Source organism: Falco punctatus (assembly GCF_963210335.1).
Source record: "Falco punctatus genome assembly, chromosome: Z".
NCBI classification, from domain to species: domain Eukaryota; kingdom Metazoa; phylum Chordata; class Aves; order Falconiformes; family Falconidae; genus Falco; species Falco punctatus.
The window spans coordinates 49,929,215-49,942,895 of NC_137586.1; the positions used below are offsets into that span (position 1 = coordinate 49,929,215).

Sequence of the window (13,681 nt, forward strand, 5' to 3'; positions counted from 1 at the left end):
CTATAGGTGGAATAAAGAAGACATGAGCTAGAGTCTTCTCTGTAGTTCCCAGTGGGTCTGCTCTAAATAGGCACAGGTTGCCCTTTGAGATGTGGGCTTTCCATCTGTGGAGATATTTGAAACCCAACGGAATAGAGTCATGTGCAACCTGCACTAGGTGATTCTGCTTTGAGCAGGGGTTTGGACTAGATTATCTCCAGAGCTCCCTTCCCATCTCAGCCATTCTGTGATCATGTGTGATTCTGTGAAATACGTGCAGTACACAAGCATGAAAGATTTTAGTAAGGTGTTTATTCATCTCCAGGGAACCCAACCCCACCCTGGAAGTGAGGGTGGCCTCCAGAGGCCTTGCTGACCCCACCATTCCGGGAGTGCTAACAGAACCAGCCTTGTAGCAGACAAGTATGGGTGCATTTTTCCTCCTCATTTCTCTCCTGAACACTTTTTCTGACATCTTAATTTACTTCACAAATACTGCTGTCAGACAACACTTTGCAGTTAAGTCTGTAATAAAGCAACATAGTTGTCACGAGTGTTAACTGGAAAAAGAGCATTATAAAAATGTGACCTCACAAAGTCTGATATATGTCTCGGGAGCTAAGCATTTCCCACTTCTTCAACATTTTCTCTCTCAGTTTTCAAGGGTTTGCTTCACTGTGTCGCTGAGCCCTTTAACATCTGCTGAATCAGTGAGTCTTGAATGCTTCAGCCCTAATTTTGGAGATGCATTTTAAACTCTGGAAAGGATTTGTGCTCCTGTTCCTGGCAAGAAACTCAAGATGTCAGGAAAAGGGGCTGAGGGAAGTGGTAATAAAATTCAGCATAGTTTAAAGACAAGTGACAAGCAAGTGGAAATGGCTTGCAATGGAGCTGGGAACTAATTCAACAGAGTGCTGTATTTCAGCAGTTTTATACAGCAGTGACATCATTAGAGTGTTTAACTTAATCACATTTGAATGAATAAACTATCAAGGTGCTGAAAAATAATTTTACCTGGAATATATAATCTTACACTAGATTCATAAGCTCACAACAAAATTTATGCCCAAAATTTAATTCCTTGCTATGGCGATATTAAAAAGGATATTTCCTTAGTCTTCCAATTTTGTCATCAGTACCTAAGTATAGCAGAAGCTAGAAACTGAAGGTGTAATAGGAAGGGAAAGGGACATGGGACAAGACTGCAGAAGCTCTCTCCAAATGCCATTTTTTTTGTAACTAAAGAACACTATAATAAAAAAAATTAAAATAAAAAAGATTTTTTTTTTCAGAAGATGTACCATAGCATTGGTATTGCCATTTCTCTACCAGTAAGCTTCAACTGTTAGAACTACAGACAGCTCACCCATCTTATTTACTCTGTTCAGAAAAAGAAAATCCCAGTAACACAGCATTGGAAAAGATATTTACCACACAGGGTGGGTGCAAACCAACCTGAAAACAAATGGAGGTATTTTAGGCTCTGATAAAAAGCAAACAAAAGTAGGAATATTTTATTATTAGTTTAGCATTTGCTTCTTAAGCCACCCCCAGGTAAAATAGTGGGGTGCAGTGCTGCAGAAATGTTTCCCATAACGTTTCCCATGTTTCTCAAACAGCACTGCAAAGCATTCTGTACCCAGTGCTTAATGGTTACATCTATGCTAGTCCTTCAGTTGCTTTTTTATTAAATAATTTAAAGTCCTTATTTTCTTCCTGCTGGTTTTTTTTTTCCTTCTATTTCTTGTTCTATTTTTTCCCCATCTACTTTAATCTCTATTTTAATTAAATTTTATGTTTACACAGGTACTCTGTTTTCTGCACTGTGTCTGCATCTTCTCCTTCTTTTGAAATTCATGTCCTCTTATTTCTCTCTCTATTACTGGCTCTTGGCCTTACGTATCAAGGCTAGTAAAATTGCTTATGCACAGAATGAGTTTTAACTTCACAACCAAAAAAACCCAACAAACTTCCGTTTTCTTGGCTCCTTATGTGATTTCCCATGCACTTTCCTTCCCATCAAACACCAGTACGTGCTCCTGTCACATGCACCGCGTTTACACTTTCTTTCCACAAGGCTTAATGAATGGCCTTCTCCACTGGGTGCTAAGGTGAATCCAGACAGATTGGTAGCTCTCTGTGGAGCACAGCAACATGTCAAGCATAAAAACAAAGAAGAAAGGGAATCTTCTCTTTGGTTTCTTGCATGCTCCCTTCTTTGCCAAGCCCCATGTTTCTCTCAGAGCAGGCTCTCTTCCTCTTCCAACGATATTCTGGGCTGAATCTTGATCTTTCTGGTCTCTTTCATACATGAGAGCAAGACCCAGGGATTTGCCCTTGTGTCCTTCCCTTAAACACCTGCTGACCTTGGCAGAAGTTATGACTAATGTCATTCTACAAGCAATACAAATCTTCTGCCACCAGCAGTTCTGGCATGGAAAGCACAGCATTTCTCATTCACTTTTACCAGAGACACCTTCCTATAACTTGTTTTGTTAAAAGCACCATATAGGTGTCTAGATATCCTCCAGTACCAGCACATACAGGGTGTATGGCTTATCACTTGTCTCCAGTTATTTAAATATATTTGCTTAGCTTTGTCAACAGAAAATATTCAGCCATAATTCATTCTGGATTTCTCATCAAGCAGATCCATTGTATCAACACAGCAAATAAAAGACCATAGGTGAACATACTTTATTTTAACCATGTAGCTGTGGTTGCAAGGTTACACCAGCTGTATGCTACTGTCCACACGCCTTTGCTTAAAGAAACCCTTTCTCATTTAAAGCCGTGATGTGCCACATAAAAGTGTAATATATAAAGTTACAATGGAAAGACTGGAGCACCTTAGGCAAAAATAGAACAAAGCTGTGAAAGATCTCACTCCCAGTTAAATAACAGTAACATGTCTAAAAACAGAACAGTAAAAAGTCATAATCGCCAGTTAAACTATCACTTCAGTGAACTTGAGCTGGATGGTCAGAACACACCAGGTATGAAAGGTCTATAGTCTTGGTATTGCTCCAGATGGTTTCAGCGTTTGTCACTGCATGCACAAATGGAATGCAAGGCAAGGCAAAAGGCTTTCAGGGAGAAAGGAAAGCTGAGTTCCACTTTAAAACAAATTTTGTTTTCCACTCTCATAACCAAGACACACCCAACTCTCTGGATTTACATCCTTCCTACCTTACTGTCACCCATGCAACACTTTTTACCGTATTCCTCACTTAACTGCATTCCTAATTTTTTCCACTGGTGGTAGCACTGCATTCAGACTTTGTGCCTGCTCTCAGCAATCACACAGTAAAAGCATGCAGGTGGATCCCCAGATACCATGAGGCTCTGTACAAACTCAGGCTTCTACTTCTTATGTCTGCCCAAGACAGCCAGCTAGAATCGTCCTTACCTGGGAGCAGATCCGAGTTTTGGTTTTGAGGCTGAACTACACTCAGCTGTCTCTGGCCACTTATGGTTCAACCAGCATCTTCAAAGCATTTAGGCAGCTTATCTTTTATTTAGTAAGCAGAATATGGATTAATGTGTAAAATAAGCATAGTTTATTGCTCAATATTACCCTAAGCAAGGGTAAGAGCAAGTCATGAAGGCTTTCCAAATAACCAATATTAAAAATATTCATGATCTCAAGCAGAAGCATTTTTTTTAATCATGTATCTTATTCTTTCCATCCTTTTTTTTGATGAATTCACCTAAAGGCACTTACCTGCTCTAAGTAAAAGAGTCTGGCACCTATGTTAGCTACTATATATCTTTTCAGAAATACCTTCACAGAGCTTATTGCATTGCTGGGGCATTTCAAAGGGATGCCTTTAGTGGGCGTGCCCAGAAGTTGTGGCAGCAGATGTATTTGACAAAGGCACCAACTATCTGATTATGTCATGCCAGACTCCTTCTGAATCCGAGGATCGGTCTCTCATATGTTTAGGTAAATCCAGTAAATCTTGCCTGCTGTATGAAGTTGGATGCTATGCCCATAGCTCTGCAGTCACTTAAAATCATTGCTAGACATGGCTGATTTGTGAGGAACAATACTACACTGCAAGTATCTTAGGCAGAACTGAGGAGATTTCCCATCAGCACTATAAAAGAAATAAACCCCAGCAGCCTACATAGTACATCTTTTGATCTCTGCATACATCGTCAAGCTTTTCACTAATGCTAAATAAACAGTGAATCAGCAAGGATCCTTTTAATTTATCTTCAAAGTTCCTATAAATGGCACACATCTATTGAATAATTAGGTGTCTAGAAAATAAGGATGTACAATTACAGTTTGTATCATATGGGCCACATATGTGCTGTCTTACATTTTAATAACCACTATTGTATTAAAATTATGGAACTGATAAATATGCTTCTGGAATTCTAGATAAAATATTTGAGGGCAAAAAAATCCCAGACAAACAAGGAAAAAAAATGATCAAGAAAATCCCCAGATTCTGCTAATTATCCTAGACTAAGGATTGGAAAGATTTTGCATTTCCTTGCCTTGGTGGGATTCCAGTATGAAGGAGACCAGTGAAAGGGATGAAGTAGCAAAATTCAAAACATTTTGAACTTACAATCACAGGCAAATGGAAACAATTTGAAGCAGTACTGGAAACTCATTCAGCAAAATACTCTAGTTCAGCAGTTTTATATGGCAGTGACATAAAAACATAACAGAAATACCATGCTAGCTCAAAAAGTTTCAAACACTGTACTAATATGTACTGCAAATGGGAAGACTCAAAGAAAAAAAAATAGGAAGGAGACAGTGAGTCATGAAAAGCCAGCTCATTATTCAAGTGAATAAATGCCAATTAAAGAAAATGTAAAGGAAAATGTTCTAAGAAATGAAAGAATTAGAAAGACACTGATTTAACTTTATATGTTACTTACAGACTTATGACAGAGTATAACCTTCAGTGATATTTGGTTATTGTAAACAGACTTCTGTGAAACATCTTATTGTGCTTCAGCACTTAGGACTATAAGCAACGCTGCTACCCTCACATCACAGCTGATGTTTGTGTGCGTGCATCTGCTATAGGCATTTTTTGTTTTCTTCTCATCTGATTCTCTTTTAAAAATAGAGCAGAAGCACAAAGCTTTCCTCCAATCAGTGGCTCACCAATTCTTAGTCCATATTTTTTTCCAAAAATTTTAACCAATTTCAAGTTGCAGAAAATCAGATGTAGACTGCACATGTGTTTTGTTTTATCTTAAAGCTAGCACTGTTCTTTGGAGCAAAATCTTCTGTGTGGTGAACTACATCATAACTAATCACTAGAATTACTTCTTAAGAAACCAAAAGAAGATTAAATTGCTTATTTGCACTATTTAAAGAAAACGACTGTTATCTCATGCTCTTCGGAAGTCTCCACAGTTCCTCAAGATTCTATGAGCCATTTAACCAGTACTACAATTTTTGCAAGAGTCTTGAGGCACTGTTGAGCACACACTGGTACAAAGGCTCCAAAAGGCACTTTTTGCACATCCTTCTGGTCTTTGCTGAGTGCAGGTGCCTCTCTCTGTACTGCTTTTTGGGAAGATCACTGAGCACCTTTTCCCCCATACATCCCATTATATGATAAGGCTCCAGGTGTGTGGTTCAGGTCTGCTAGCCTTACTAAACGGAAGCACTGCTGGTTTTGCCTTTTCCTTCACAATATGTGTTGAGAGGAAACAGGGAAGAGGTGTGGGACCAGACTCCTTTTCCTCCTGGGGACACAGACACACAGGATCTGGACAAGATACCCCACCACCCTAACCCAATGAAACCTCAGTTCATCATCTCCTTTCACTCCTATCAAGTCCTGAATAAAATGGCCCTTTTGCTTCCCAAAAGCAGCTGGTGACAGCAAGTACAGTTCTTCTGCACTGGCTTGTGCTACCTGTTCGCAGCTCCACGGAGAGGCACCTGTCAGCGCTGCTGGCAGCAAGGAGGTGACTCGGGCAGAAGACTCAGTATCCTTATGTAGAGTATATTCAGCAAGTCTTAGGAAGCCCAACTTGATGTTTGTCCTTCATCCAGAAGATGCAGGAAATTATACTTAAATTATACACTTGAATTAAGTACTGTGAATAGGAAAACATGTCAGAATGGGGGTGGCGTGGGAATTACTGAGGTTTCTGTGTGAGAACTCCTGAGATATTTTTTTTTAATAAAGGCAGTGTCTGAAAAGCCGAAGTGCAAGCAGTTCACAACCCACATCCCAACAATGAAACCAGGGAATCTATCCCCAGCATAAGAAGGTTTTGGAAAAAAATGATCATTATGTCCTACTGTGAATTCATTAGTTACGTGTTTACAAAGGGACATCATACACACAGAAATTTCATTTTACAATCAAGCTTATGATTTAGTCTAGACAAAAGCAAACACTTCATTAGCACAGGCATTCCCATCTTAATGTATACATCCATAACATTACTCTTAACACTTTTGTGCTTTTTTTCCCTTTTAATATCATCTCCTTAGAAGGCATATTATTCCTTAAACAAACTAACACGAGTTCTCAAGTTATCTCAGGATAATTATTCAAAAGACAATGCAATATTTGATAATAAACATTAATAATCTGGTTTTTAACAAAGTAATTCATCATATAAACAAATGAATCAGTCAGACACTAAATAAATATCTTTATTGGTAAATACTAGCATTTTGCTATTATATCATGTAGGACCTGATCCTGCAAGCCCTCTGTATACATCTTTATCCCCACTGAATGATTTGTTTCATTTCTTGTTCTAATCTACTATTTTACTTTGAGCTGAGCAAATACTTTCTGGCCACTAAGTAATTGAAATAAGCACTGGAATACATCCCAACAGACAATGATTTCCTTAGATGTCTTTGTAAATTTTTTTTTTCATGTTTATGAAATCATCACAAACATTTATCAACAGGAATTAAGTTTTTTATATTTACAGTCTGAGTTGCATCAGTCAGTTGAGATCAATCAAATAAGTTCTATGTTCCTTGTTCTTGGCTTTCTTGTTGAACAAAGCGTGACCTTTGCACTCAATTTGAAGAGCGTTTTCCAATAACTATTTCATAAGTAATACTGAATTACCTTCTCCAGACATTTGAGCTAATAATACTGGGCTAGAAAGGCAACAGCCTCTAGGAGAATAACAAGCCAGGACCTCTCCTTAGGGAAGGCAGACAAGAATGAATTACCTTCTATCTGTTCTAATCTACCACAATTACTACCTTCCCCAAGGCAACGGGGATGGCCTTTTTTAAAGCATACAAAAATGGTCAGCCCTTTAATTCTGAGTTTACTCACTCCTGTTCAGGGATGCCTTTTTCCTTGCATGGTAAATCCAGAACAGAGAACTGCAGGTAAGAGGCATTAACTGGCCTATGCACCCCTTGTGCCTCAGGAAATTTATCAGGATAGCTCCGTACAAATAGATGTGTCAGTGAATTCAGATGTCTTAGTTGGTTTTTGAAAGGAAACACAGGAGATTGTTACAGCTGAAAAACTTACAAACTTAAATGCAGTAATTGTTTATTTCTTCTTGCCCAGCTCTATTTGAAATATAGTTTGAAATCAAGGGTGCTGAGGTTATTAGAAGTACCTGCTGTATTAACTTAAGTTTGGCTGAATTCTGATGGTTTCTTGGATGCCTTTGAGCTTTTACCACAGTATAACATGAAACGTTCCAAGCACGTGGCAAAAATTACAATTGTAACAAATTTCTGCCTGAACTGAAAAAAAGGAACATACTCTGAAATTACTCTTTATATATATATATATATATATATATATATAGGGATATACACATGCGCACGTGCACACACGCGTGCGCGCGCACACACACACACACACACATCCCTATATAAATACTTCTCTAAATTACAGAAATTGATTTTATTACTTCTTATGTTGGTATTTTAAATACTTTACTCTGTGAATCCACAATATGACAACTCCAGAGAGATAAATCCTAACACAGTCTTATAACCTTCACTAATATAAATATATTGGCAAGGAACTTTGACCAGCAATAGTAAATTTTGAAATTTAAATAATTATTCTACAATTATTTTAACTGAACAACAACCTACTACTGAGTACCAATATTCATGGGAAATGTGAAAAAAAAGATACAGCTTTAACTTCTAATACTCTGTATGAAATGCAGCTTTATGAAAGGAATGTAAAAGAAAATTATGTATTAGAGACTCAGTCTAAGAAGAGGAACAGCAACTTATACTATGTGTTTCAAAAAAAGAATACTGTATGCCTGCACTTTATCATAAACGACCATGTTAAGTCATAGTTTCTTCTTGCCTGCAAATGAAGAACGTTGGTTCACACAACTTCTAAAGTGTGCATGAGTATCTGATTAAATCCTGTTCCTTGTGAAAATAAAGTTCATTTACACTTAGAGTGAACAACAATGAGGAGTTCATTATTATAATAAGACATTTAAGGATCTTGGTAGCCAGTACCAGTTGTATTTGCAAGTAGCTCCTCAGCTTTTCTGGGTGTTGTTTGTTTGGTTGTGGTTTTGGTGTGTGGTTTTTTTGGTGGTTTTTTTTTTTTTTTTTAGCTTTTTTTTTAAAAATAAAGGTACAATCATAGTTATTCATTTACTTTAAAAATTCTAAAGATGAAGAAAAGTAGTGTTTATACATATAACTCCTCATATAAATTATAAAACTCAAGTTTATCTTACAGAGTTCCATCCCCAGAAGAAGCATAAAGCACTTTTGTGGTACCTTCACCAGTAAATATTTATATCACATGAAATCTGAGAAATGCAGCAAAGACAATACTGCATCCCAAAGCTGAAGGAGAACATTCTTCTCATGCAGTCTCTTGTGATGCATGTGCTCCATGGGAACATATGATTTCTGTGACTTGACTGAATTTCAAACAAAGGAAACATGAAGGAATTCACCTCACCAGTTCAGTAGCTATAAGAAACATCAGTGAACAGCAGACTCATCCTGTTTGAGGCCAACAGTCTTTGGAAGACAATAGGAGGGAGTTTAAAACTATGACAACAAGATCAAATAATAATAACAATAATGAGGTAAACTCCCTTAAAAGGCCAAATAAGCTGAGATGTCAGGACACAGTTTGATTGTACTTGACACCCAAATGTTTCTGTAGCCAGAGTCCAGCAAGCTGCATGGTAGAGGCAAACGTACTTGCTTTGGACCCTAAGCACATTTTATATTGTTTTGGATCTAAATTGGGGTCACACTGAACTGGATGAAAAATATGGACAACTCCTACTTCTTGACTTCTGAAAGCCTTCAAGCCAGATGTTATCACTTTAGTAAAGAGGTCTACATCCTCTAGTCCCCAGCCTTGAATTGAGGTATCAAATCCACCAGCAGTAAGTAGATCACTTTTGTAAATACAGGTAATTCCAAATCCATACTCCCTCCAAAATCCATTTTTTTTTGTGAAAACAAAACTACCCTCAGCTGGAGGGTTGTCTCCATATATTACTTTTGGATCATATTGGCTAAAGATGATAGGGTAGTAAACCTGTTCTCCCTGAATAGTGTTATCTCTGCATCGCTGGAGGAAGTCTGGTGTGAACACCAGATCAACATCACAGAACAGCAGCAAAGTGCCATTGTCAAACTGAGATGAGGCCATTTCAAGACCTAACCCTCTAGAAAACTTTCCTGCCATCGGAATCAGGGTCATATCTGCCTTAGGATACTTAACATTGTATTCTTTCATCAGCTTTATGTGTCTGCTGGAATCTTGGCCCGATTCGGAACTGAAGAGAATTATCGCCAACTTTACATTCTGACTGGGTATCAGACAAGTCTTCTCAAAGTTATCCATAAATCTTGAGAAAATGTCAAATCTTCCTGTGAGAGGGACAAGAATATGTATTTTCTTGTCACTGCGTCTCGCAATGTCTTTGGTGCCTTGGAATGATGAAGAAAAAATCTTTAAAGAATTTGAAAGGAAAGAGAAAGATTGAGTGTCAGTGTTGGTATCCTCCAGTAGGCTTCTTACATCCAGCTCCTTTGCTTCTTTGAAGAAAGGTTTGCTAAACAATTGCTGAAGGTAAGCGTGGCGTCTCACCGGAACCGTAACTTTCCTTCCTTTGTGCCTCTTGTACAAAAGCAGTAAATCCAGAATGTACTCCACTCCATGCAGAGGGTCCACCCTGCGGTAGCCATACAGTATTTCCTTGAAATCAATGAGCCTTCCTCTAGATCTAGAGTTCTCATTTATAATTTCCATGACTTGCATCACGGTGTCATCCAGTGCAGCCCTCAGGACGCTGCTCAGACTCTGCCGGGGTGGCTGGTTCTCCACCATTGAGTAAAGAAATTTTCCTGTCAGGAACTCCCACTCGATGACTTCATCCCTTTCACGTGGCTGGAAATGATTGAATGATGGCATCATTCCCAATTGCTGATCTTCCTTATTTACTTCACTGTTACTGAGCTTGCTCATCAGGGCACTTTCTCTATGGAGCTGGATGGTCCGATAGCGCAGTTCAGAAATTTTGCGACTCAGTATGTAACTGTGCAGCCTGTATTGGTAAGCTGGTCTTTTGTTTGGATGAAGTGTTATGGCTGTGTGAATCTTGCTGTTGTGAAGATCTTGAATGTAACCTTTGCGGTTGTGTTCATAGTTTTCATGGAACAATTGCTGCATCTAGAAAGAGAGATAGAAACGAAAAAAAAAAAAAAAAAAAGACAGTAAGTGGAAGTACTTCTACCCACAAAAGGACCTGCATTGGCATTGTTGGTCTACCAATTCTAATACATCACGACTATTTTTAGGTAAAAACTTTAAAGTTTTCAGCAGGAATTATTCACACTGTTTTGGTCTCATTTTCAGTGCTGTCCAAATAAGTAAATGTTGTCCTCTAACTAAACAGAAGGGCAGATATCTTGGGTTTTATCTTCACCTAACTGCAAAACTAAAGGAAACTCTTAACTGAAGATCTGTAGGTAATGTTTCTGAGTTCCTAGGGGCAGAACGAATGCTGCTATACATTAAACACTAAGTCTTCACCTACATCTAAACCCTTATTAACACAGATCCTTACTATAAGTTTAACAGCACTGATGATGTTTTTAAAGAGGCTATTGGATTTATGTCTGTGAAGTACAAAGATAGTTGTATTTTCTAGGCACACACAAATGGATAGTGCTACTTATTAAAAAACTGAATGGATTTCATTTAAACAAAACTATATTTTTTCCATGCGACAAAGAATCCAATGACAGAAATGTAACCACTGGAAGATGTGAGTTGGCAGCAATAATATGTCAATTAAGCTATAGGTCATGCTAGTATAACTCATCTTCAGTAATTTCCAATGTATTTCTGTGGCAAAAAAGACATTCTACTTCTGCCAAATTAGTACTGGTAATATTTTCTATTGAAGATGTAGTGAAGAGATACCTTTTAAGGCTGAAGCACAAGTCTAGGACTTAAAGTATCACCTGGCCTTTATACCTTTCTGTGCTAACAGCTAAACTATGAGCAAAGCATAAAACTTCTCTGACTTAGTTTCCTCCCTAAAAGAAAACTTCCCTCATTGTTAACTTAATATGATAAATATTTATTCTTAAATGAGAAGTGATAAGGAGTAAAATATTAACATCATAAATAATTTTAAGATCTACTGTTCTTTGCTATGCTAACACCTACTAACTCCAGAGAAACAGAATTATTTCCCATGAGTAGCAGATAAAGGAGAAAAGGCTGCTTTTTTTTCATCTGCAGACTGACCTGTTGTTAATACATAGGGAAAATGTGCTAGTTATATAGAAAATGGTTTTCAAGGAGGTGTAAGGTTGAGCACTAAACCGATTTTGAGATGGATAATGAAGTTTTTCTTTTATACACTGAGGGAATCAAGAGGGGTGAGGTCTAATATGTAACAGAACATATTAGATATGCTCCACATATATAATACACAATGTCTCAGACTCCAAACGTAGGTCATCTTATCCAGTTCCTTCTAGAACAGAAGTTTTGCTACTAGAAGTAATATTAAGCACAGGGCAACAGATGTACAATAACTCCTAGCAAAGCTAATATTCATGATGAATAGAACCCATTAGCATGTACAAAAAATACACAGTGTCATATTTAGAAAATTTTAATCGAGAATTTGTAGAACCTCCCTCCCACTCCATTCAGACCCCAAATGACTCTGCTTGAGCATAGCTAACATTATTAGTCAGGTGTGCATTTTTGAGGCTACAGTCATATCGCATGGAGAAAAAAAGAACCTGATTATGAGAACGATGTTAATCTATTTTAAATTTCCCTTTAATAAAACAGCTATGTCTGCTATATTAAAGCAAGAGTGAGTGTGAAAAACACATACATAGACACAAAATGACTCAAATACTCCTTATTCACAGAACTCCTACCTACAGCTGTTAGAGCACATTTGTTCTGTCTTGGGAAGTGGGTATGTTGCTTGTCATATGAGACGAGATGAACCAGGGACACGATGGTTTGGGCAATTTCCTTGCTCATATAGTGAACAGGAACCAACACTATTAGTACTGAATCAGTGTTTAACCAGCAATGCTGGCAAAATCAAAATATGTCTTCTCTGAGGGCAAGAGATGTATTCTGGCAGACAGACAGATCAGAGATTATCGATTCAATTAGGGAGAAGTGCCTGGGAAAGGGCTGGGTGAAGATATTTGGTCTTTGGAAGGATAATTTTCCCTTCCCTCTCTTCAATTTACATTTTGAATAATGAAAAAGATCAGCCAACGAGGTGAGATTCCCATCTCTCTGGTTATAAGCCATACTCCCTTCCTGGCCCCTTTTTATTTAAAGCTGTCCAATGTGTGCTCTGCAAGGTGACTGAGCTTTTGTATTCTCCACTTTTCTGGAAAGGGTGGAATCCAGGATTTTCATATTTAGAATTTTACATTAAAATCCCCTTATAGGAAAATAAATAAAGAAAATATATAACATTGAAAATGAAAGGAAGAAAGGGGGACGCACTAGTTGCTGAATGGTGTTGAAATCCTTCCCCATAAATCCTGACACTCTTTCCTAAGTGCTCTAACCATGAAGGATCACTTGAATTTTTCTTCATCCACAATGAATAATTATATTTGAGAATAACTGAAACAACTATTTACTACCTTTACACATTTAACTTCTGATATCTGAATTTCTACAGTTTTATTTAAAGTAGTATAATGTATTTTATCCAAAAGATTTTTAACAGATGACAAACTATTGCTGTAAAAGTAAATGCAATCCTCCTGTTGTGCAAATTCTTCTGTAACCTTTGAGTTATTACAAGCTCAGCATCATAGCAGATTCATTAGCATCACCCATCTAACAGGAATATTTGATTAATATAAATACCACATTTTTATTACATTCCAATTTCAGATGCCTTGGTTTATTAGATATGCTCCATGGAAATCATAGCAAGAGGATGTACTCCATTATACTAATGATTTTGCTTTTGATAATCAACAACAGATTAACAACAGCAATGAAAAAAATATTGAATCAATTCAGTAATACAATACTATCACACATATAAAAACCCCATACTCATCCATTTTAAATTATGATACTGAACACTTCCAATAGATCTCAATACAGAGAAAACAGTTCAGAACAAAGATGACACCAAAATCATAAATTCTTCCTGAAGATAACAGGTTTTAATCTTGGTGCCACAATACTGCAGGTCAAAAATG

General features: G+C 37.5%; 1 protein-coding gene across 1 annotated transcript in view; it reads right to left on the reverse strand.

The window, feature by feature from the left end:
• Window positions 1-2,652: 2,652 nt before the first annotated feature.
• CHSY3 (chondroitin sulfate synthase 3) overlaps window positions 2,653-13,681 on the reverse strand; it is a 172,962-nt gene continuing 161,933 nt past the window's right edge. The window contains exon 3 of the mRNA XM_080373146.1: window positions 2,653-10,637. Within this exon, the coding sequence (XP_080229272.1) occupies window positions 9,072-10,637 (1,566 nt within the window). The 3' untranslated portion in view covers window positions 2,653-9,071. The remainder of the gene's footprint in view (window positions 10,638-13,681) is intronic.